Source organism: Callorhinus ursinus, unplaced genomic scaffold (genome assembly GCF_003265705.2).
Source record: "Callorhinus ursinus isolate GAN/ISIS: 27379988/994484 unplaced genomic scaffold, GSC_fseal_2.0 scaffold88, whole genome shotgun sequence".
Taxonomy (NCBI): domain Eukaryota; kingdom Metazoa; phylum Chordata; class Mammalia; order Carnivora; family Otariidae; genus Callorhinus; species Callorhinus ursinus.
Window position 1 is genome coordinate 2,050,946 of NW_027397150.1, and position 24,185 is coordinate 2,075,130.

At 52.1% G+C, this 24,185-nt stretch overlaps 1 protein-coding gene across 6 annotated transcripts in view; it reads left to right on the plus strand.

Annotated features, from left to right (window-relative positions):
* ATP1A2 (ATPase Na+/K+ transporting subunit alpha 2) overlaps nt 1–24,185 on the plus strand; it is a 60,348-nt gene that overhangs the window by 15,660 nt on the left and 20,503 nt on the right. For 4 of the 6 annotated variants that reach the window (XM_073888259.1, XM_025860713.2, XM_025860714.2 and 1 more), the window contains exons 1-7: nt 14,051–14,521; nt 14,690–14,749; nt 16,230–16,433; nt 16,946–17,059; nt 18,881–19,015; nt 19,279–19,396; nt 23,201–23,469. In XM_073888259.1, the coding sequence (XP_073744360.1) occupies nt 14,369–14,521; nt 14,690–14,749; nt 16,230–16,433; nt 16,946–17,059; nt 18,881–19,015; nt 19,279–19,396; nt 23,201–23,469 (1,053 nt within the window). In that variant the 5' untranslated portion in view covers nt 14,051–14,368. Of the gene's footprint in view, nt 1–458; nt 596–1,088; nt 1,240–1,326; nt 1,496–1,728; nt 1,884–2,122; nt 2,247–2,450; nt 2,597–2,802; nt 2,934–4,878; nt 4,981–5,077; nt 5,170–6,053; nt 7,979–14,050; nt 14,522–14,689; nt 14,750–16,229; nt 16,434–16,945; nt 17,060–18,880; nt 19,016–19,278; nt 19,397–23,200; nt 23,470–24,185 lie in introns of those variants that run through there. The other 2 variants (XM_025860716.2, XM_073888260.1) reach the window with 2 other exon arrangements.

Genomic DNA, 24,185 nt, shown 5'->3' on the forward strand with positions numbered 1-24,185 from the left:
GGTGGAAGGCTGGGGGGGCAGGGGGCCGTGCCCCCTTCCTCCCTACTCTGACCGGCTGGATGGCCCGCAGCAACCAGAGCGGACACTAAGAAAACGTGCCCTACTCCTGGCTCAGTAACCTTGAGGGCTCTTTCTAAGCCTTTGTCCCTCATTGGTAAGTGAGGGGTCTTTCCAGCTCAGAAGCCCCGTAGCCCATGAAAGCCAATCTCTGAGGATCCTCTTTCAGGAGGCCCTTGTCAATTTGTTACTCGTCATGGAGGCTTTCCTCCACTGAAGCAAAGCATCTCTGATTCCCTAAGGACAATTTGTCCCCCACTCAAACACACACACACACACACACACACACACACACACATACAGTTCCACCATTTTGGCAGGGATCCCTGACTTTGGGAAAGGAATGGATTGGGAGGGGGTGTAAATACTGCTCTTCTTTTCTCTTATCTCCTTGCTACCAGGTGATCATGGTGACCGGGGACCACCCCATCACAGCCAAGGCCATCGCCAAAGGTGTGGGCATTATATCAGAAGGCAACGAGACTGTGGAGGACATTGCAGCCCGGCTCAACATTCCCGTCAGCCAGGTCAACCCCAGGTGAGGCCTCCATGGGACACCCCCATCTCCGATCAACCTGTGCTGTCCCACAGACTGCTCCAGGGCCCCGGGGGCATATTTTGGATCGCTCCTCTGGGACCTTCGCAGGCCGTACCCATGACACCTCAGCAGCCAGCTCCTCAGTCCTGAGTGTGTCCAGGCTGTGCCCCCAACTCACTGTGCAACCTCAGAGATGTCCCATTACTGTCCTGAGCCACCATTCTCTCCACTACAAGTTTAGGGAAGCATCTACACTGCAGGGTGGCTACGGGGGTGATGAGGTGTGTGTAAGAAAACTAGCACGTTGCCTAGCAACGACCGTGCTGGGTGAGGACGTCGCCTCACTTCCTCAAAGAGAGAGATGGGACACACGGGCCACGGAGGGAGGGCGAGGAGGCCCACAGCCCCGGGGACCCTGCGGGCCGGCGGTGGGGGCAGAGGGTGGCGGGCGGGCGGGCAGCAGGGAGTCAGCCCCTCTGCCCCCACCGTCCAGGGAAGCCAAGGCGTGCGTGGTGCACGGCTCTGACCTGAAGGACATGACGGCAGAGCAGCTGGACGAGATCCTCAAGAACCACACGGAGATCGTGTTCGCGCGGACGTCCCCGCAGCAGAAGCTCATCATCGTGGAGGGCTGTCAGAGGCAGGTGAGCGGGCGCAGGGCCGGGCTGGCGGGGCAGGCCGGGCGGGGCCTCGACGGGCTTCCTCCCCCGCTCTGGCTGTGCTTCGTCCAGGGGGCCATTGTGGCGGTGACCGGGGACGGCGTGAACGACTCCCCCGCGCTGAAGAAGGCTGACATTGGCATCGCCATGGGCATCTCGGGCTCCGACGTGTCGAAGCAGGCCGCCGACATGATCCTGCTGGACGACAACTTTGCCTCCATCGTCACGGGCGTGGAGGAGGGTGAGGGGGCACACGGGCCAGGGTGGCATCCGGGACGGCCGAAGCACACACTCCGCTTCCCAGGCCTTTGCCCCAAGGCAGAGCCACCTCAGGATCCCAGGCACCTGCAGCCCACTCTGGCTTCCCTCAAACACAGAGTCTCCCTCTCTGGGGAACACGGGCAGCCACGCTCCAGGGGCTTGGGCTGGGGCAGGGGGCCTCCCATGTCCCTGATGTCCCCGGGCCTCCCCCAGGCCGCCTCATCTTCGACAACCTGAAGAAATCCATTGCGTACACCCTGACCAGCAACATCCCCGAGATCACCCCCTTCCTGCTCTTCATCATCGCCAACATCCCCCTGCCTCTGGGCACCGTGACCATCCTCTGCATCGACCTGGGCACTGACATGGTGAGGCCGGGGTTCGGAGTGGCGCAGGGGGTGGAGGCGGGCGGCCAGGGCAAGGAGAGGAGCCCCAGGGCAGCTGACCAGCCTGCGACGGTTGAGGGAACAGAAGCCCGAGACCTGGGCCATAATAGGGTCTTAGTAATGAGTGCTGGATTGCATCACAGATTCCTTCCCACTGACCATCCTCTGCACCTGTCGGCTCCCTTCCCCTGCCCTCCTGCCCCCACTCACCCCGCACACAGGTCCCCGCCATCTCCTTGGCCTACGAGGCAGCAGAGAGCGACATCATGAAGCGACAGCCGAGGAACCCCCAGACGGACAAGCTGGTGAATGAGAGGCTCATCAGCATGGCCTACGGGCAGATCGGTGCGGCGGGGCCCTGGGGCTCCGGGTGGGGGCGGACCCCATGAGAAGTCCCTGCCCAGCTGATGGAGGGATGAGCCCCGGTGAAATCCCAGGCCAGGGGCCAGCCCCCCAAGGGGCCAGGACATCCATCTCCGGCCGAGTGGCTGGTCCCACACTGCTGCCTCCTCTGACCCAGGCCGGCCTTTTGCCCACCCCCCCACCCAGGGATGATCCAGGCGCTGGGGGGCTTCTTCACCTACTTCGTCATCTTGGCGGAGAATGGTTTCCTGCCATCGAGGCTGCTGGGAATCCGCCTGGACTGGGATGACCGGTCCATGAACGATCTGGAGGACAGCTATGGGCAAGAGTGGGTGCGTGGGGCCTCGAGGGGGGCGCCCGGGCCCGGGGTGGGGGGGGGCGGCGGGCTGGGCGCCGGTGGGAGTGGCCGGGGGAGGGGCCAGCTGGGGCGGGGCACGAAGGGCGCCCCTTGTCCGGGGTTTGACGAGTTCCCCCAGCGCGCTGCCCCCGCCCTCCCCTCGCCGCTCATGCTGCCCTCCCCACCCCCGGCCCCCCGCAGACCTACGAGCAGCGGAAGGTGGTGGAGTTCACCTGCCACACGGCCTTCTTTGCCAGCATTGTGGTCGTGCAGTGGGCCGACCTCATCATCTGCAAGACCCGGCGCAATTCAGTCTTCCAGCAGGGCATGAAGTGAGCACCCCCCCCCAGCAGAGAGCGCTCTGGGAGCCCGCAACCCCCCCACGGGCCCCCTCGCCCTGGCCCACATCTGGGAGGAGAGAGCATCAGATTGCACCTACCCGGCCGTCTGAAAGAGGTGTCTGAAGAGGAAGGGGTCACATCACCTTTTCTGACGAGTTTTAATTTTGCCCCTAATCTACTGCTTTAAGGTTTCCTTCCCCGTCCCTTCCTTTCCATCTTTCCACACCTCTCCCATTTTTCCCTCCTCCCTCCCCTCCTCCATCTCACACGCCAACATCACCCCCCCCCCCCCCCTGCCCCTAGGGGGGGGGCCCCGGGCCCCCCCCCCATGGGCAGGTAGCTCTAGTTTAACAGCACTCGCCCCACCCCCCGCCACACTCCGTGGAGGTGTGTCATCCTCGTGGGGGCTGGGATCTGCTCAGGGGCAGGCTCGTGCCTTCTTAGAGTGTGAGTCGCCACGGGCCAGTCACCGTGCTGTGATTCAAACACACCACTGAACCTCACAATAGCTCCATGAGGTAGGTGCTACTTTCCTTTTATGGACCAGAGACCCCAAAAAGGTTATATGAGGTGCCTGAGGTCACCCAGCTGTAAGGGTTCACCCAGGCCTGCTTCTAGCGCCCAAGCTCTTGGTGACCGCACGGGGCGACTGGCCGGTCAGGGTGTGGGCCCTGTCGGTGCTCAGCAATGGCTCGGTGACCGCAAGGCGGACAACTGTTAGTGCTAGAACAATCACCAGTGCTGCTAACCCCAGGCCTCCACAAAGCCAGTGGAAAAGGAAAGGGGTCCTAAGGACCCCCGGGGCCCGGCGGCGAGGGGCTCAGAGATGCTGTTTGCAAGGCTCCAAATATGGAAATGAGCCCCATAGCAGAGGGCCGCTAGGCTTACTAAAGTGTCACTCTGAGGCTGAAGCGTAGGTGTGAAGGACCATGATCACACGCTAACACACAGCTCTGGTTGGAAGGCATTGATTTCTAATTTTAAATGCGGACGTGATATTCATTGCTTACTAACAAATAGAGCTGAAGAGACAACCATCAATTAAAATGGGGTCTTTATCGAAGAAGAATGGGAGAGATCCTTTAGTGAGTGGCAAGCTCGGGAGCTACCGGCACAAGCCATAAAGCCATGCACTGTGTGAGGTCGTAACAGGTGGAGTAATAACTCGACGGAGCGCTTTGCACGTTCCAGAACTTCCCATGCTTTATCTCCCGTTCTATTCCCAGCAACCCCATGACATACAGGTAGTATCCCCACCTCGCAGGGAAGGACCACAAGGCTCAGAGAGGTGCAGGAACAGTGCTTACAACTAGACTCTGCCTGTCTGACGCCAGCAACCGCTCTCAGAACCTTACTCTGTCCTGCCTTTTGGTTCTGAGGTCGCGGACACACACCCAGCATTTACCTTCCAGGGAGTGGACAGCTCCCTCTTTGCTAAGTGCTTTACAAACATTCTCCTCTTTATTCAATATCTACGACCAACAACGACCAGAGCCAGGGAGACACAGAATGTGCAGGACATGCACGGGCTCTCCGAGCACCTTGCTGGGCAGACGACACAGACTGACACAGACCACATGCCTGGAGCCATAGCAAGACCACGCGCTGCGTGAGGGCAGCCCCATGACTCGCGAAGGAAGCCTGTGTTGACCACAGCATCTCCAGCACAGAGCACATCAGCCAACACATTAGAAACATTTACGTAATAGATGAATATGTGTGTTATAGGCAGCGATCGGAGGTGAGATCAGTAAGCAGAAAAAGTAGAGAAAATCTACTTTGGTTACGTGTAGCAGGAGAAGAGGGTGTTTGAAGACGGAGGGCGGAGGGTGGAGGGCGGTGTCTATAACCGTCTCCGGGTATCTCCCACCACCAGGGGTCTCCCTGGATCTCCCTCCTTTCGACACCACCTACCCTCCTTTCTTTGCCTTTCCAGGAACAAGATTCTGATTTTTGGGCTGCTGGAGGAGACGGCCCTGGCGGCCTTCCTGTCCTACTGCCCGGGCATGGGGGTGGCCCTGCGCATGTACCCGCTCAAGTGAGTGTGTCAGGCCCCAGGTTCCGGTCTTCAGATCCTACTTTATGTGACCACCCTGGGGTGCCCCCGACACGCTCCCTGTTTCTGTTTGGTGCAGGGTCACCTGGTGGTTCTGCGCCTTCCCCTACAGCCTCCTCATCTTCCTCTATGACGAGGTCCGGAAGCTCATCCTGCGACGGTACCCCGGAGGTAAGCACCCCTGCCCCCCCAGCACCCCACCAGTGTGCCCCAGTCCTGGCCACCCCCCAGGGCTCCCCACCCAAACCATTCCTACTGTGGCTCCTTGCTCCTTCTCCTCATGCCCCCAGGTCCTCAGAGCCCTGACCCCGCCTCTTCCCCACAGACCTGGGACCCCCAGCACACAGGTGGTGCTCAGGCCCCTCCTCCCACCCGGATCACAGGACACGGAATTAGGAGGGCCCAGGTCACCTAGTCCCCTTGCCGCATTTTAGAGAAACGGAGGAGTGCAGAGGTGAATTTATTTGCTTGGGGTCATAAAGCAAGGAAGAGCAGAGCTGCCTCTAGAACCCAGGCTTCCTGATTCCGGGCAATGACCAAGTTTGGTTTTTTTTTTTCCCAACAAGCATTTTCGACCCCTTACTGGACATTGAAAACGAATGGCCTACAAGCCAAATACGGCCCGTGGATATTGTTTGGTTTGGTCCGCCCTTTATTGTGTGGCTGTGTTTTGTAACTGGCCCAATAGCTACAGCTTAGGGGCTTTCACATAAAATCCATATTTCTGACTTCTGAAAAATCATGAGCTGTCAACCCCAGGCACGTCTCGGCACAGCCACCATGGGCGGTTTGCCCCTTTACAGGGTCATCTGTTACCTGCCTAGCCCCGGCCTCTCCCCACCCAGCCCACCCTGTGCCCGCCCCTAACCCATGGCCCCAGCTCCCCGGCTTCCTCCCCTCCCTCTCACCCTGATTTCGCCCTCCTCGGGACTTCCCTGGGCCCCTGCACCAGGCCTGTGCTGCACACATGGCCCAGCCCAAGGGGCCGGATCTCGGCCCCCCTCCCCGCACCATGAGCTCACAACATGCCCCCCCCCCCGCCATCTCTCCCACAGGCTGGGTGGAGAAGGAGACATACTACTGAGCTGTCCGAGGAAGGACCAGGCTCGGGGCCAGGGCGCCTGGAGGCGGTGCAGGGATGGTGATGCCGCGAAGACTGGGGGGTGCTGGGGGAGGGTTCGGGACAGTGAGGCCACTCAGCAGGCTAAGTTGGGGAGGAGTGGGTAAATAAGCTCAGAGTGATTGCCTTGCAGACCCAACTGTGAACAACCAGATTACACACCACAGGCTAGGGTCCTTCCCAGGTCCCGCTCCACCTGCTCCGTCCTGTTGTTCACTTTTTCCGAAGAATTGAGGGTTACCCCAACCCCCCCCCCACTGTCTGCCCCTGCACACCCACCTCCCACTAGAACAGATCAACACCCAAAGGCAGGGCCCTGTCTCTACCGGGAGGAGGGGACCGTCTCAGATCTCACCCATGTCCCTTCATGTCTCCGGCCTTACCCCACTGTCCACCCCACCCCTCCTTGGCCTCCTGCCCGACTCTGGCCCTGCTCCCCCTCGGGATCAGGCGCAGTTCTTCTTGGGGAGTGCCAGGTGTGGGGCCGGAAAGGGAAGCTGGTTGCAGAAGCCACACATCCCCAGGCAAGGCTGGTTAGGAGCCTTTAGAGGAGAAAGGGCAGGGGGTCGGGAGGCCGAGGACAGACACGGCAACGGGAGGCGGGGAGGAGCGTGCCAAGAGACAGGACAGCTGATGTGTGGCCTCCAGCCCTGGGTCCTGCCCTTTTAGAGCTTCCTGCCAGCAGACCAAATTCAAATGTCATCAGAGTAGCAACAAGGGCAGGCCAGAGCGACCCAGGAGCTCCACGGGGACCCCACACCCCTGCAGCAGGCAGTCCCCATGACCCTGCTTTGTGTCCTCTGGGCCACGAGGCCCAGGTATCACAGAGGCTCCAGCACTCTCGGTCCCTTGCGCCTGGTGACACCCGGCCCTCCAGAATGCTAAGTCCTCGAAGTCCCGACTTGTTCCCAGAGGGACAGGTGCCAGTTCATTCCCTGGCCCCGCCACCCCTTCCCCCTTTGTGCCCATCCTGATGAACCGGCGTCATTCCAGGAATTGCCTGGCCATCCGCTGGAACCAGGGTGGAGGAAGTCCCCGGAACCTTCCTTTCGCCCATGGACATGCAGAATCAGCTTAGGTCAGGAGACTGGTCAGACCCTCGGGACAAGGAGAGAGCAGACGTTAGGAGGGCTGTCCCTCCCGGGCAAACGCCCTCCACGTTAGCGATCGTCCCCTCGCCTTCCCGCTTTCCAAGACTGGGAGTTGGTTTCAGGTTCCTAGGGGAGACACTTGGCCTTCCCTTACGCGCTCCCCACCTAACAGTTTTGCTCTGCAGGCAGCTCTACCCCTTCTCTAAGCCTGGCCTAGAGGGCAGCTGGGAAGTTCCTGTAGAGAGACACCTAGATGGGCCAAGAGAGAGCGCCACCTAAGGAAACCCGAAGGCCTAAGGCAGAAAACAAGGAGGCCCGTGAACGAGCTCCCGTGGGCTCTCACTTCCCTACACTGGAACTTTACTTTATCAGAAGTACCTTAAAAATAAGTGAGTCGTTGCTTTGGGCTTGGAAAACTAAATGGGAAACCATATTAATTTGGGCCTGATTAATTTGAGACCTGTTGACTGTGGACAAAGCTTATCTTTGCCCAATCAATAAAAAAACAGCATTCGTTTAGCAAATTAAAAGCATAAACCACATTGCTAGGGATGACATATGTAGTCTACTTAAAACAATACTTTTGAAGCACTTTAGGAATATCTATGTAGAAGTAGCATGTGCATGGGCTAATCATCGTCAGTTCTCATGTGTTTGTTAAAGAAACACTTGCAAGACCTTTACCTGGTGACCTTTTGTAAGACATTAGTTTGAGGTACTACCTATGTACTTGAAAATAATAAAGTTGTCTTTCTTTATGAAAAAGAAAGCCCTTCCATAATTCGGATTTCTAGACTGAATACTTGCCTCCCTCCCAGACTGCAGTATTGAGAGTGTGCTGTGACACGACTCGGCTCGTGGAGGAAGCGGCAAAGAGCAGCAGGGAGATGGGGAGAGGCTGGGGACAATCTGGGGGCAGACGGTGTCGGGGGAGAAACCCAGAGTGGAAGAAGTGAGTCTGCCAGATGATCTAGAAGAAGAGAGAGTAGAGGCCTCCTTCCTCAAGGCGGAGCCTACCCCCCCCCCGCCCCCGGGGAGCCACAAAGGTCTGTCCAGAACAGGACCCATGAGCCTATTTGAGCCCAAATCCTCAAGGCCACTTCTGCTTTTTCTGTTCAGGCCAAAATCAGGCCACTCTTAATCTGAGGGGGGGGGAAAGGGGACGGTGGGCTGAGCCCCGCTCCCACCCCAAGGTCAACACCAGCTAAGAGTCTACACTGTAGGCAGAGCGCTGTTCTGGGTGCTGGTTAGGGGACGGAGGGAAAAGTAGCCGCAATCCTTGAAATCCCCCTAAGTAGAAGACTCTGGAAGCCTTCATGGGCGGGTAGGGTGCAATGGGCAGGCGTGTGCTGCAGATGCAGGGTTGGCTGGGTGCTGTGCACTCCCCCCGGGGTCCCGGAGAATGGGATCTGGGAACAGCAGTCAGAAGTCCATGCCTCGCACCTTTGCTTCAGCTCTGAGGGCATGGTGGCGGTGACCTCGGCAGGAGCTGTGCGAGCCTTAACCGCAACCGTCAGACCCTTGTCTGTATCATCTCATTTAATCCTGCCTCAGGGCCTTTCTTCTTGATCATGCCGCTGCCAGACACACATGCCCGGCTCCCTCACCCCGTTCAGAGGGCTCCTCCAACGGTCCCTCCTCAGAAAGGCCCGCACAGACACCCCAATAAAATCACACTTCCGGGGCGCCTGGGCGGCTCAGTCGGTTCGGCTCAGGTGGTGATCCCAGGGTCCTGGGATGGAGCCCCACATTGGGCTCTCTGCTCAGCGGGGAGCCTGCCTCTCCCTCTCCCTCTGCTGCTCCCCCTGCTTCTGCTCTCTCGCTCACACTCTCTCTCAAATAAATAAAATCTTAAAAAATAAAATAAAATCACACTTCCAGCAGCTGGTCCCCCATTCTCTTTGTTTTTATTCGTAAATGCTTACTACCTCAAGTTTAGAGAGAAAACAGATATACAATTCAAATGTACATAGAGTTGTTTGTACTTTTTTGTTTGTTTGCTGGACTCCTTCTGCAACATAAGTTCCATGCACACAGGGATTTTTTTTTCTTTTATTCATCACCTTAATCTTTACCTAAAACAATGCCGGATACATACTGGGCTATTAATAAAGATGGGCCGGATGACGGAAAGAATCCTCGGAATCCAGGAACACGGACACTACTGTTGTCTTTAATTTACAGAGGAGAAAACTTCAGCTTGGAAGGGTCATTTATTTATTTTTAAGTAGGCTCCAGCTCCGGCATGGAGCCCAACACAGGGCTTGAACTCACAACCCCGAGATCAAGGGCCCAAGAATCGGACTTCAACTGACTGAGCCACCCAGGTGCCCCCTGCTTGGAAGGGTTAAATTATGTTGTCAAAGTTTCCAGGATGTTGTGCTTCAGAATCAGGCTCTGACCCTCCATCCGCGAGGCTCCAGGGCCAGCCCTTAGCCACACACACTCACTGCAGCCCCAGGGACAGCCAGCCTATGGGCCCGGTGGGAGCCTGGTCAGCCCAGTGGTTTAGTGAACTGGGGGGCGGTTTCCGGGAGGGAGCCAGGAATCTGTGGGAAATGAACGTTGGAGCTGGAGGGGCTGGGCAGACCCAGGTGATTAGAGCCAGGCAAAGGGAGAGGATTGTGGCTTAAAGATGCTGCAGGGGGGTAAGAAAAAAGATACAAAGAGATTCATCAATCCGCTAGAGGGTTTAGCCCAAGGTGGAGGTAGTGCTAGAGGTTAAGGCCAACCTCTGATCCAGGCAGAAATGCTTTCCATGGCCTTCCCTTTTTATCTACAGAATAGGAAACGTGATGACTCATCAGAGACAGATGACAAGCTAAATATTCATAATGCTAAGAATGTAGCAAAAAATAGGAAAAATGAGTAGATCACTATCAAAAGAAGACATCTGATACAAAATGAAATCAGAGAGGGAGACAAACCATAAGAGACTCCTAATCATAGGAAACAAAGTGAGGGCTGCTGGAGGGGAGGGGGGTGATGGGCATTAAGGCGGGCACGTGATGTCATGAGCACTGCGTGTTGTATGCAACTGATGAATCACTGACCTCTACCTCTGGAACTAATAACACACTATATGTTAACTAAATGATATATTTTTAGAGATTTTATTTATTTATTTGACGAGAGAGAGAGAGAGAGTGAGAGCAGAAACACAAGCAGGGGCAGAGGGAGAGGGAGAAGCCGACTCCCCCCAGAGCAGGGAGTCTGATGTGGGCCTCGGTCCCAGGACCCTGGGATCATGACCTGAGCTGTAGGCAGACGCTTAACGACCGAGCCACCCAGGCGCCCCCACCAATTGATTTTTTTTTTAAATGAGTCTTTTTTTTTTTTTTAATGTCTTTCCAAAAACATCCTCAGCTCCATTGAATTCAGTGGAGGATTTTTTTTCCAAATTCCTCAAAGACATCCTTATATTATTTCAACTGTACTAGAATACAGAAAAAAAAAACTGTATCCCCCAGCCTATTTTATGAGACAAATACAGTTTCGATAAAATTTAATGAAATATATCTATAATGATGACCAGTACCTCACGGAATGCAAGTACAATATATTATATGGAAAACTAACAACTAACGTTTACTAGAAAAAATGATTAGTCATTTCAAAAAAATGTCGAGAAAGTAATCAGTAAAATTCAACATCTATTCTGGATTAAAATGTGGGAAGAAAAAGCATATAGGAAGAGCCGTCGTGCTCAGAGAAGAGAGGAGGAAATGCAGTACATCTGGAGAACTATCAGAACCACCACAGCAAAAGCACCAGCAACATTTGAAATCCCGAATTAGGACTTTATATTTAAATGGTCTCAACAAAGGGACAAACTAGAATATATACATATATATATTATATATATATATATATATTTTGTAAAGGAGATGTTAAATACCTAAAAAATCCAAGAAAGTCCTCCCAAACAAAGCAACAGGAGGAACAACAACAACAAAGCCTAGAAGCAATGAGTTCAAAGCCACAGGGTAGGAGATAACAGTTCTTTCAAACATCACACGCATCCCTAAGATCAGTGACATAGAAAATACAGTACAAACAGCTTCCATTTACAACAGAACCAAAGCCAAATGCACTCAAGATTTCGCGGGTGTGACATACGGCACTTGCTAAAGAAACTTTAAAAGCGCAACGAGAGTAACAAAGACAGGAACACGGGAATTGCTAATCCCGACTGCTGTCTGGGAGACAGAATGCAGGAAAGAGAAACAGAAGTTGTTCTCAAGACTCAGTCCAATATCAAAATCCTCACTGTGTTTTTACAAAACATGACATGCTGGTTGTGACATTCGGCTGCAAAAAAAAAAAAAACTACATCAAGAGGGGTCAAGCAAGAACATCAGAGTTTGTTATAAGTAAATATGAAACCCAAGAGCAGACAACTGTGGGGCTACCATAGTGACCCTAACAGATTTTAAACCATGGCAGACCAAAGTGCAATCCACAAAACCTTGAACAGTAAGATAAAACCTGAAAGTTCATCATCCATTCAACATATTCTTAGGAACTATTTGTGGACCAGCCACTCGGAGCTATTCTGGGAACTGGGTATACAGCCGTGAATAAGCCAAGAAAAGTCCCCACGGTCACAGTCAAGGAGAAACAATTAACAAGTCAACAGATAAGTGGACGGATGATTTCAGAAGGTGGGGAGTACAGCGAAGGCCACAGGGATGGATTGAGGGGCTGCATGTTGGGGTGTGGGGGCAGTGAGGGGTGGGAGTGTGGAGGGTGGGGGGGTGAGGGGTGGAGGGTGGGGGGGAGGGGTGGGGATGGGGGTGGGGGGTGGGGGGGCAGCTATATTGGGTTTGGCAATCAGAAGGCCTCTCTAAAGAGGGAGATTTTGAGCTAAGATCTGTGGAACAGAATGGGGTTTCCAAAAATAATTTCAATTGATTCTACGTCAGTCAAGTTGCTCATTGGGGGGGGACCTCCCATGTGCAAGGCTGGGCTGAGGGCTGTGCTCACATAGATGTGACTTTAACTTTAATTCGATCCTTGCTCTCAAGGGCTTCATAATTACACATGAAGACTGGGGGGAAATGTTTGTACCATGTATGACAAGGGGCTCCCACAAATCCATAAGAATAAGAGAACAGTGGGAAACTGGAAAAAGTATAAGAACAATTCACAGAAAGAAAAATGAACTCCAGAAAGCCCATTAGCTATAAGGGAAAAAATGCTCACCTAGACAGTAAAGAAATGCAAATTCAAACTATAAGATACCAAATTTCAGCAATTATAATGGTGGAAATAAGAAAGATCAAAGTCATCCGATGCGATCACACACTTGCCTCTCGTCGCTGGGACATAGATAGGAAGAGCCCTTTCCAAAAGCAATCTGGCAGAATCTTCTAAAACTTTAGATGAGAGGATCCTATGATTCAGCAACAGAAATCGATTCCGCAGAAACTGAAGCTCAAGGACCTAAAGGGAACTCTGTAGGAGGTTGCCACTGCAGCAATGTTTCTAACGATTCAAAAGAAAAGGAAATTATCCTATGAATCCATCAAGAGTGGGAATGACTGAACAGCTCACGGTCACGGCAGAATCTGGAACACTTCGCAGACGTTACACACAGAGCTGTGCGAACACAACAGACTGACAACCAAAGGGGACTTGGACAATTCTATACAAATTAAGAAGGTATTTTCTTTGAGATTCTATGTGTATACGCAGAGAAAAGACTGGAAGGATGTACACACACTGTCAACAGCAGTAACAGTGGGGAAGTGAGATTTGCAGTTTTTATTTTGTACATTTTTAATAGAGAAGAAAAACCCAATCCGATCTAGGGAAGAAACAGATCATCATTGTCCCAGCGGGGAGGGAGAATCTCTATTTCTGAATAGAGAAGGAGCATTGCGTCAGCACCAAGATGATGTTTTCTGATGTAGTCGTTTTTTTTTTTTTTTTTTGGTGCAGTCATATTTTTAAAAAGCATGCCATACTCAAACGCAGTGAAACAAATATCAGACAAGATCAGAAGGGAAAATGTCTGCGGCATGCGTAACGGAGAAAATCTATAAATGACAGAAATACACAGCTGCTTCAGAGATCCTTTTTGGAAGGAGGTATTTAGACATAAAACATAAATAAAATTAACTTTATCAAAGTACTTACCGAGATGTCAAAGAAGGAGAACAGAAAAGAAAAATATGTCCTGTTAAAATGAGGAAATAGAGGGCTGTCATGCAGAAAAGAATAGTTTTATTCGCACTAAGAAGAGCTGTACATTAAGCCACAAGTGAAACTAAGAACAGTTAATTCAAGCTATTTCTTGAGCACATACTACATACATGAGACATTGTGCTTTACACAGAGCACCTCAATTTAATCCTGACTTTTGCCACCTTAGGTAGACAGTATCCCCCTTACAGACGAGGAAAGAGAGACACAGAGAGGTTAGGTAACTTGCCCGAAGCCACACAGCTGGTGAGCCGAGGAGTCAGGATTCAAACCCAGGACTGATTCAAATGCCCAAGATCTGACGTATTCTGCTATAATCTCCTAAAACTAAAAGCTCAAGGTCAAGGAGGGTGGAGAAGCGGGCCTCAGTAAGGAGCGTGCTCACACACAGGGCCTGCTTTATTTTTTTTTTTTATTTTTTTATTTTTTGTCAGCTGCCAAGGGTCCGGGTGAGCCCCGGAAGCCAGCAGCACCCAGCCGGGACCTGGGTCCAGTCTGGCGCTCATGCTGACGTTCTCCCTGCTCCTGTCGCCCTCCAGCCCGAAGGCGGGACTTCTGGACTCTGGGCCAGAACTGTCCTGAGGCCTTTGTGACCACAGACCTGGGGGTTGCCATGGCGCCCACAGGGCCTGGGCCAGGGGCCTCCTCCCCCTGACCCACCTGCTTGGCGCCTTCAGCATCTGCACCTCCTCGCCAAGGCCCTGGGCTGCCCCACCGTGTCCCCAGCCCTGGCCTGCCGCCTGCTGCCCGCTTCCTGTTCGGCCTCCCCCTCCCCGGAGCTCGCCTCCGGCCTCTGCTCTCCCCGAACGGTGTTCCCCTGCCCTCTCCTCTTCACTTCCCTGGCCTACCCCGTCCTCGGTCCCCCGCTTCTCCCTGCACCGCCCACTTCTCCTCCTCACCCTTGGCTTCCTCCTCACCAGCTGGGCTGGGTCAGCCATATCTAGGGAGGACAATGGGGCGCTGGGGGACGAGGGGGACCGTGACCCCTCACGAGCAGAACCCAAGCCCAAGACCTAGAAGGGAGTCCAATACAGGGAAGAGAAGAAAAACGAAGAGGAAAAAAAAGAAGACCGATTTGGAGGAGCTGAAGAAGGAAGTGGTCCTGGTGAGAAGCCCCCCAGGAGCTGCTCTCCTCAGCCCCGCAGCCCGGCCTCTCCTGCCCCGACGGCACCCCCCAGGCCAGGCCCGGCCCTCTGCCCCAGGGGCTTCTCCCCCTCCCCTGGAAATGACCCAGGTCACCACCCGTCCCCCAGTGACTCCACTGTCCCCTCAGGAGGATCACAAATTAACCTTGGAAGAGCTGAGCGCCAAGTACTCTGTGGACCTGACGATGGTAAGCAAAGGAAGCCCCTGATGGAGGCAGAGGGTCCCCTTCCGAGGCGAAGCCCCCACCCCATCCCCGGCGGGCAGCAGTGGAACTGGAAGTTGGGGCCCTAACTTCCAGGTCAATGCTGTTACCCTTCCCTCCTCCCAGCCAAGTTCCCCAGCACACACGCTGGGGGGAGCCCAGCATGGTAACGCCCCAAGAGTTCGGGGTCAGATGAGAGAAAGGAGAATGGGGTAGGGCAGCACTTCTCCAACCGTTGTCCCCGGGGCCCCTCTCCGCTCTCTTAAATTCTCAAGACCCTAAAGAGCTTTTGTTTGTGTGAGTTCCATCTATCCATTGCTAGCATCTTCAACATTAAAATTGAGAAAATTAAAAAATACTTCCTAATTCATTTAAAAACAAGAGTAAATCCATTATATATTAGTATAAATAATATTTGTATGACAACTATTTTCCCAAACAAAAATTTAGTGGAGTTTAACATTTCTGCAAACCTTTTTAATGTCTAGCTTTTTTTTTTAATGTCTAGTTTTTTAATAGAAGGCAGCTGGATTCCCATACATTTTCAGTATTAAATCTGTTGTGTCATGTGACCATACGCTCAAGAACAAGAGTGGAAAAAGGCGAACCATGATTTAGCACTATTGTGAAAATCGTCTGATTGCGGGACCCCACGGGCCCCCCAGACCACATTTTGAGAACCACTGGTTTAACAGTAAAACGACATATTCTGACTATTACCCTTAGTACTGCTACCACTAATACGGGGACCACAAATAAAAACTCAAAGGCCCTCAAAATGTAAGTTCTTAGTTCTAGAATTTCTTCACTGAAGGGGCTTTGTCTGGTAACCAGGGAGGCATGAATGAGGCTTGTCCCGCTTTCATTCAAGTCGTACGTTTTTCAGGGGAAGCTGGGGGGTCCGGTGGGGATGAAGGAGTTTGTTTCTTAATCCTCTGGTGGGTTCTGCTATTACTCTCAGAAGGAAAGGCGCACAAGGGTACGCCCAGGCTCCACTGGGAATCTGTACCTGCATGTGTTTGGTTGGCATTTTTTTCCCCATGTCTAAGAGTCAAAGTGTGAATGTCCTTATGTTACTGACATAAGGTATTGTACCCCATCATTGCATTAGCCTCGCACATTATACCGTGAACAGTCGACCGTTACCTCCCACTAGGGCTGGCGCTCCGTAAGGTAGGGACGGTTCGCACTCACTCTGCTGTCCAACCACAGTACCAGCCCAAGATAGGTGCTCAAAAGGTTTGTGAATCAGTCCACCAACTAAAAATCCTTCCTACGTAAATGTGCTAAACAAGGGAGATCTCTTCTGTACTGCATGCAAATTCTAGGAAGAACCAGGGTGACCCTCAGAGAGCTTCCTTGGTCTGTAGACCCATCCAGGGACTATAAATGGCACCTCTGAGTTTGGCTGTAGCTGCTTTTCTGCTCATGGCTCTCCGTCCTTTCCTATTTCCTCTCCACACAGGGCCTTAGCCCCAGAAGGGCACAGGAAATCTTGAGACAAGATGGACCCAATACACTTACCCCACCCCCCACCACTTCAAAATGGTTCAAATTCTGTAAACAGCTGTTCAGTGGCTTCTCGATCCTACTGTGGGTTGGTGCCATTCTCTGCTTTGTGGCCTATGGCATCCAGTTCCATCAGAAGGAGGAGCCTACCAAAGATAACGTGAGTCTGTTCAGCTGCTCGTGCACAACCCAGTCTCTGCTTAGCCCTGACACTCTTCTGCTCAGCAGCCTTGCACTACCAAAGGCCTCTGGCCCAAATCCCTAGTACTCCCAGGATTTTCCAAGGGAGGCCGTGGTCCCTCATGGTTTCCCTAGCCTTTTACCCAGCGAGCTACTGATTCAGCTCCCTGAGAGCCATGGTTTTACCCAGAAACTTGCTCTCCTTTGATTATCTTCCTGACTGATCATCAAAGCACCCTGCAGCCCCCTTCTCTTTGCCAGGATTTTCATCTCTTTGAGCTCACACCCTGGCTCTCCCCAGCCTCCCCCAAGCCCATGAATAGCCTTCCTGGGTGTTTGCTGCATCCTGCTGGCCCTCACCCAAACTCAGGGCTCCGAGTGAGGCGCCCTGCCTCGGACTCTTCCTTAGCTGTTACCCTTGCAAGCTGATTTTCTGAGGGTGAAGAGGAGAGAAAAGAACTCCTGGTGAGCCCTTTGTTTCCCTGCCCCCAGCTGTACCTGGGCATCGTACTGGCTGCCGTGGTCATCATCACCGGCTGCTTCTCTTACTACCAGGAGGCCAAGAGCTCCAAGATCATGGAGTCTTTCAGAAACATGGTGCCTCAGGTAGGATTGGTGTGAGAGAGGTGTAGAATGTGGCCAAACACACAGTTTTTGAGTGCCCAGAAAATTATACCCTACAATGGGTGAACTGAGTGAGGGTGGTGATGAGAATGAGGGTCCTTCAGATTTTACTCTATCATGCCTTAGAAGTACCCTGAGAAGGACACAGCATCACCTATGCAGTAGTCCGGTCTGGAATGCATAATCTGAATGTGATAAGCATAATCTGAAGCCCCAAATGAGAACATTCTAGTAAAAGGGGGGGGAGGTACAAAGGAGGTTGGAGCAGCTGGATTCTTCAAATGTCAATGGCTTTAAAGACAAAGAACAGGGGCACCTGGGCGGCTCAGTCAGTTAAGCATCCAACTCCTGATTTCGGCCCAGGTCATGATCTCAGGATCATGAGATCGAGCCCTGCCTTGGGCTCCGCACTGGGAGTGGAGTCTGCTTGGGATTCTCTTTCTCCCTCTCCCTCTGCAACCCCCTCCCCACCTCATGCAAGCTCTCTCTCTCTCTCTCTCTCTCTCTCTCTCAAAAAAAAAAAAAAAAGACAAACAACAGCTGTGAGAATGTTCCAGATTACAGGGGGCTAAAGGGGCATGACAACTAAATGCAATACCTGACTGAGACTGAATCCTGTGCCTAAGGAAAAAATAATGTAGTAAAGGACATACGGGGTCCTGACAAAGCGGGAATACAAACAGTAGGTGACAGTACGGTGTCAAAGTGAAATCTAGTGAAATCGACAACCGCGTTGTGGGTATTAACACACTAGTTCTTGGGACGCATGCACTGAAGTACGCAGGATAGAAGATCGTCACGTATGTGACTTACCCTCAGAGGGTGCAGGCAAAGAAGCATTCACATACATACACGTGTGCAGACAGTGACCAAAGGACAAAGCAAATGGGGTACAATGTCAACAGGTGAATCTGGGTAAAGGTCATTACAAGTATTCTTGGTACAATTTTTATGCTTGCCACTTTTCTGAAAGTTTAGATTATTTTCTAATATGTTTAAGCATCTGGAAATAATATGACAGCAGAAAGAGGTTTCTAGGCACAGAGCTGGAAACTTGGAAAGAAACAGGCTCCAGAATTTCCCGACAGCACCGTCATGTTCTAGTGTTAGAGCCCAGGATCTCTTCCCTTTGGTGTCAACATAAATTAATTCCTCCCTTGGGTGAGAGTTCAGGCAGGGGATGATGCTTTGGTAAAATGAAGTAAGAGTCGGGAGACCATTCATTAGCTTTGGCTGCCTAACAAGCCACCCCAAACTTAATGGCTCAGAACAACAAAAATAGCAGTTCCCACACTTCTATGCCAGGGCTGTTCCGATCTGGGCTGGGCTGAGGGGTGCTGAACGGCGCAGATGACCTCATCCCCATGTGCGGGGATGGCTGTGACCACTGGACCCGTTCTCCTTATGACCTCTCTTCCTCCAGGAGGCCAGCACAGGCTTGCTCGATACGGTGGCAGAGGGGTTCCCAGTGACGACAGGGCAGGCCCCCACTTTTTAAGCCTCTGCTTGCATTATGCTTGTAACATCTTATGAGCCGAAGCAAGCCATGTAGCCAAGCCTAAGTGTGAGGACGGAGAGACAGACCCCCATCTCTTAGAGAGAGGGTCATCAGAGTCATGCTGCAAAGGACAGGGGTGGTAAGAATTTACAATCTGCCAAAGAGACCTTCAAGGGTGGTGCGGTGAGTGACAGCTTAAGGAAGGGTGTCGGAAGGAAGGAGACCAGGAACAGGAGTTTATAGGCCAGGAGCGGGTATGTGGAAGCAGAAAGCTTTGGAGGTAACCCTGCACTATCTTCCCACAGCAAGCTCTGGTGATTCGAGGTGGAGAGAAGATTCAGATCAATGTGGAGAATGTGGTGGTAGGAGATCTGGTAGAAGTGAAGGGCGGAGACCGAATCCCGGCTGACCTCCGGCTCATCTCCTCACAAGGATGTAAGGTGAGAGGATGCGGGAAGCTATGGGAGGGGGCCAAGCACTGTGGTGATCCGGACTCAGTGAAAGAAAGCATCATCTTATTATTCAGAACCTCAAGAAGTTACAGGTGCAAATTTGAGGTTGGAGCCAACAGGTGCTGGTGTGTATTTGTTTCTCTCTGCCTACCAGTAATGATGGTGTTGGTGGCAGATAAAGATGTGTCATCTTCATAAAGGAACTTTTCTTCCCATGTTCACTTTACGTCCCATCCTCCTGCCCATCCCAGGTGGACAACTCATCCTTGACGGGAGAGTCAGAGCCCCAGACCCGCTCCCCTGAGTTCACCCACGAGAACCCTCTGGAGACCCACAACATCTGCTTCTTCTCCACCAGCTGTGTGGAAGGTGAGCATCACATCATAAATAGCCTAGTTTCAAAAGCAGAGCTTCAAATAAAGATTTCAAGAACTCTCTATCTTTGAAAGGTAGTTGGGTAGGTAACAGCTGGTGAACAGTCTAGGCCCTCCACCACTTATGAGCTGTATGACCTTTGGTGAAAGTTCAAAGCCACCATTTCCACGTTTGCACCCTGATGATACTAAGAGTCACTATCCAGTAGATTTTCATTTGGATTCAATGAGATCATGCATATACAATGCTTAGCACAAAGCCTACCATGTTGGAAGTGCCCTGCAATCGTCAGCTCCATATTATTCTGGCTGGTGAGTGGACTATGCTCTAGAAGTTGAAAACAGCACAGGAGGGCAGGAAGTTACTCGGCCCTGCTAGGTCAGTCTTCCTCTGAGAGGAGCCGCAACTTCTCACTATTCCGGGGAGGTATTGGCATTGGAAATTGGAGTTACCAGAGGTACCACTCACACTTTGGCTTTTCTCCTAGAATGTAAGACACCCTTGAACTGGGAGGCAGTTCTGGCCAAGGGGGTAACAACGGACTCAGTCTCATGTCAACCTTCCCCCTTAAGGAGGCGTGCAAGACTCTCAGGAACACACACGAAAGCCATTACTCGTGCTTAAGAATAAATGTTTGGGTATCTAAGAAACAGCTATTTTTTTTAATTGAATGCCTGGCATGTGCCAAGTGTTACAGATGTGTCTGACTCTCACAACACTACACAACAGACATTTGCCCTATTTTGCATATGAAGAGCTCAAAGAAATGGAATGCAGTATCCAAGAGCACAGGCCTTAGGAAAGAGGAGACTCAAGGATCTAGTAGTGCGAGTCCATCTCCCAAAGCCTGTGCTCTTTCCACAGACCATTATCTGGGATAAAGCTTGCCAATGACCTCTCTGGTCATGAAGCTATCCACTTGAAAAATATTTTAAAAAATGAGAGTAACAATAAAGCTGAAGAAGAATCCAACCAGAAAATGAAATATATATTGAAATTTTTTTTTTAATTTTGATTGGGCAGAAAGATGCAGGTCAGCAAGCTTCCTTCAAAAACACTAGATTTGTATTATTACATTTTAGGAAAAAGTTTTGCTCACATTTGTCCTTCCCAAGTAGGTTTTTGGTCAGCAAAGTATATGCTTCAGATAAGGGGAGGAAAGCGGGTGGTGGCACCCCATCCGAGAAACAAGGGTCTGGCCCAGATGGAGGAGGCCTTAGTCGGAGACCAGAGGGACATGAGATGTGGCCAAGAGGGTGGAGCTAGGTTGAAGGAGCTCTTGACTCTTTTTTTTTATGTTTTTTTATTGTTATGTTAATCACCATATATTACATCATTAGTTTTTGATGCAGGGTTCCATGATTCATTGTTTGTTCATAACACCCAGTGCTCCATGCAGAACGTGCCCTCCTCAATACCCATCACCAGGCTAACCCATCCCCCCAACCCCTACCCTCTAGAACCCTCAGTTTGTTTTTCAGAGTCCATCATCTCTCATGGTTCGTCTCCCCCTCTGACATACTCCCCTTTTCTTCCTCTCCTGTTATCTTCTTCTTTTCCTTTTTTCTTAAAATATGTTGCGTTATTTGTTTCAGAAGTACAGATCTGTGATTCAACAGTCTTGCACAATTCACAGCGCTCACCGTAGCACATACCCTCCCCAATGTCTATCACCCAGCCACCCCATCCCTCCCACCCCCAACCACTCCAGTAACACTCAGTTTGTTTCCTGAGATTAAGAATTCCTCATATCAGTGAGGTCATGTGATACATGTCTTTCTCTGATTGACTTATTTCACTCAGCATAACACCCTCCAGTTCCATCCACGTCGTTGCAAATGGCAAGATCTCATTCCTTTTGATGGCTGCATAATATTCCATTGTGTATATATACCACATCTTCTTTATCCATTCATCTGTCGATGGGCATCTTGGGAAGGAGCTCTTGACTCTTAAACTGAGGAATATCTGTGCATTTTGCAAACAAGGAGCATACCTTTAACCTTTATCCCAGACCCCCACCCCCCTACTTTCATGGCCGTGGTCCCGACGGGGCTGCAGGTACAGACGTCTCTGTCTTTGGGTTCTCACACATCTCCATGGGGCCTGAGCTGTCTCCCTGGTGATGTGCAGGAGTACGGAGGCATCGGTCTGGCCTGGGGTACGGGAGGCTTACCCATGGGCTTGACCTTCCCCAGGCTGACATCAACCCATCCTGTCTCCAGACACATGGGATTCATTACCAGATCCTGCCTCTCTGTGCATGGGGAAACCCATGAAGGAGTAAAAAGGAAGAACTAGACCAAACCCTGGCGCAAAATAGATATACAGGTAGCGCCATACTCTACCCCCGCCCCAAACCGCAAAGCCTCTCAGCACCTCTCAGTTACTGTAGTGTCTTCGACAAGGCTCCACGAACGCCTCCAGCAGGCAGCCCTCTGGCGGGTGGCCACTCTTCCCCCGAACACCACGAGCACCAACCCCCCTTGTGGCCATCTGGACGGGACCCCGCTCTCAGGCTCCCTCAGCGGAAGGCCACCCCAGACGTGGAGCGGCCGCTCTGCGCAGGGTGTTTGTGGGAGTTGTCGGAGTAGAGTCACCCCTACTCGGTCCCATGCATGATTCTGTATCAGTCCTTCTCAAGACCCTAAATCCATCTAGATGAAGAAAAGAAACCAACATTTGCGTGCCTCCACTGAGCCCAGTCCCGTCCTAGGCTCCTTGAATCACCTTTACTCCTCCCAGCTTCGTGGATGCTTCCATGCCCTCTTAGAGATGAGGCAGCCCGAGGGTCAGCGGGTACGGAGCTGGCCCCGGGCAAACAGCTGCCCCACTGGAAAGCTGAACTCCCAGCTGGAGTCCTTCTGATCCTAAAATAAGTGATATTTCTAGAATACGTGGCTTTTCTGGGTGATTCCGACCGTGACTTGGAAGGGAAGGAATTTCAGCCACTGTGTTTATAAAGCCAGAAAATTGTTTTGAGCCAAGAACCTTGTCAGGCCCCTCATTTCAAGCCACGTAGGTGAGTGGCCAGGATCCCGTGCGTGCAAAGCCAAACAGGACGTCCAAGTCCCCCTTCTGACTCCGGGGGCGGCACCGGCGAGAGAGAGGCCCGGGAGCTGCTATGGCTTCGCTCCCCGGCAGGGGTCAGGCTGGCTCCAGCAGGAGGAGCAGGGAGGGGCTCGGTTCCCCAGCCTCCACACTACCAGCATTAGAGCGGGATAATTCTTCCTTGTAGGGGGTGACGGGTGGTGGGGGGCGCTCCGGCCATCTGCAGGATGTGTAGCTGCACCCCTGCCCTCTACCCACCAGATGCCAGGAGCAGCCCCTCCCACCCCAGTTGGGACAACCAAGATGCCTCCTGCCATTGCCCAATGTCTCCTGGGTGGGCAAACGGCCACCCACGGAGAACCACTGGGGTAGCGGATAACCAGATGTTGGGAGGGAGGACTCTAGCAGAAGGGCGACCCCGACTCCTGGGGATCTAGAAACTATTCAGCTGCTGAGGGCAAAATAAGAAACATACAGGCAATAGAAGACATTTAGATTAAGTGTAATGAATACCTTCTTGACGGGGGAGGCAATGAGTCAGTGAAAGTGGAGAACTGTGAAATCTCCTCAGAGATTTTTTGGGCGAGGAGAACCTTACCTGTATAAACTCAATACGAGGCGCATAGACTACAAGAGCCTCTCGGACGGTGTTGAGTGTCCACCTTGCTTTTGACCACTGACCGTGTTCTCCTCGTAGGAACGAAAGCCAGCAGCGCCCCCACCTCAGACCTCCCTGTTGCCCCGCAGGAACAGCTCAGGGCATTGTGATCGCCACGGGAGACTCCACGGTGATGGGCCGCATCGCCTCTCTGACGTCAGGCCTGGTGGTCGGCAAGACCCCCATTGCTGTAGAGATCGAGCACTTCATCCATCTGATCACAGCGGTGGCCATCTTCTTTGGTGTCTCCTTCTTTGGGCTCTCACTGATCTTGGGCTACGGCTGGCTGGAGTCTGTCATTTTTCTCATCGGCATCATCGTGGCCAATGTGCCCGAGGGGCTGCTGGCCACCGTCACCGTGAGTGGCCAAGGTGGAGGGTGGCCTCTGGGCAGACACACCGCCCCAGGGGATAAAATCGTTTGTATCTCTTTTGCTAGTGAATCTCTCAAGTGTCAACCACTTAGCTCCCACAGGACCTTGACTTCTTCCACCCATATTTTCTGGTGCCTTCTCTTTCTTTTCCGTGAGTTGCAATGCGGGAAGCACTTAAGATTCTGTCACCAGCAGTGAGTTAGTTAGTCTGGGCTGTACCGGCCAGTGAACTTGGCCAAATCCCTGAACATCTCCAGGCGTCAATTTAACTAATCATCAGTTTCTATAGGAAGATTAATTCAGAATTACAGAATCTTATTGGAAGGGACTTCAAAGCCCATAGAAATCCAACCTCTCCACCAATGCTGAATATCTTGTGCACAATCCATGGGAGATGATGATTATTTCTAGTCCTGAGAAGTCCGCCCCTTTCGGTCTCCGCTCATTTCACCACTGGGGTGCTCTAACTGGATTTCATTGTGTCGAGCAGAAATATGACTTCCTGTTTGGTCCCAGTGTTCCCATCTGAAGAAACACAAAACAAGTCATTTCTCTCTCTCCTACAAACTACGCTTTTGATTGACGGGAGCCATCATGTCTCCTCAAACTCCCCGGTGGGAGGTGAAATCGTCCCTTTTCCTCTAGCGGTTGTTCACAAGACACGGTCTTCTGACCCCTTGGCTTACTGATCACCTGTTGGG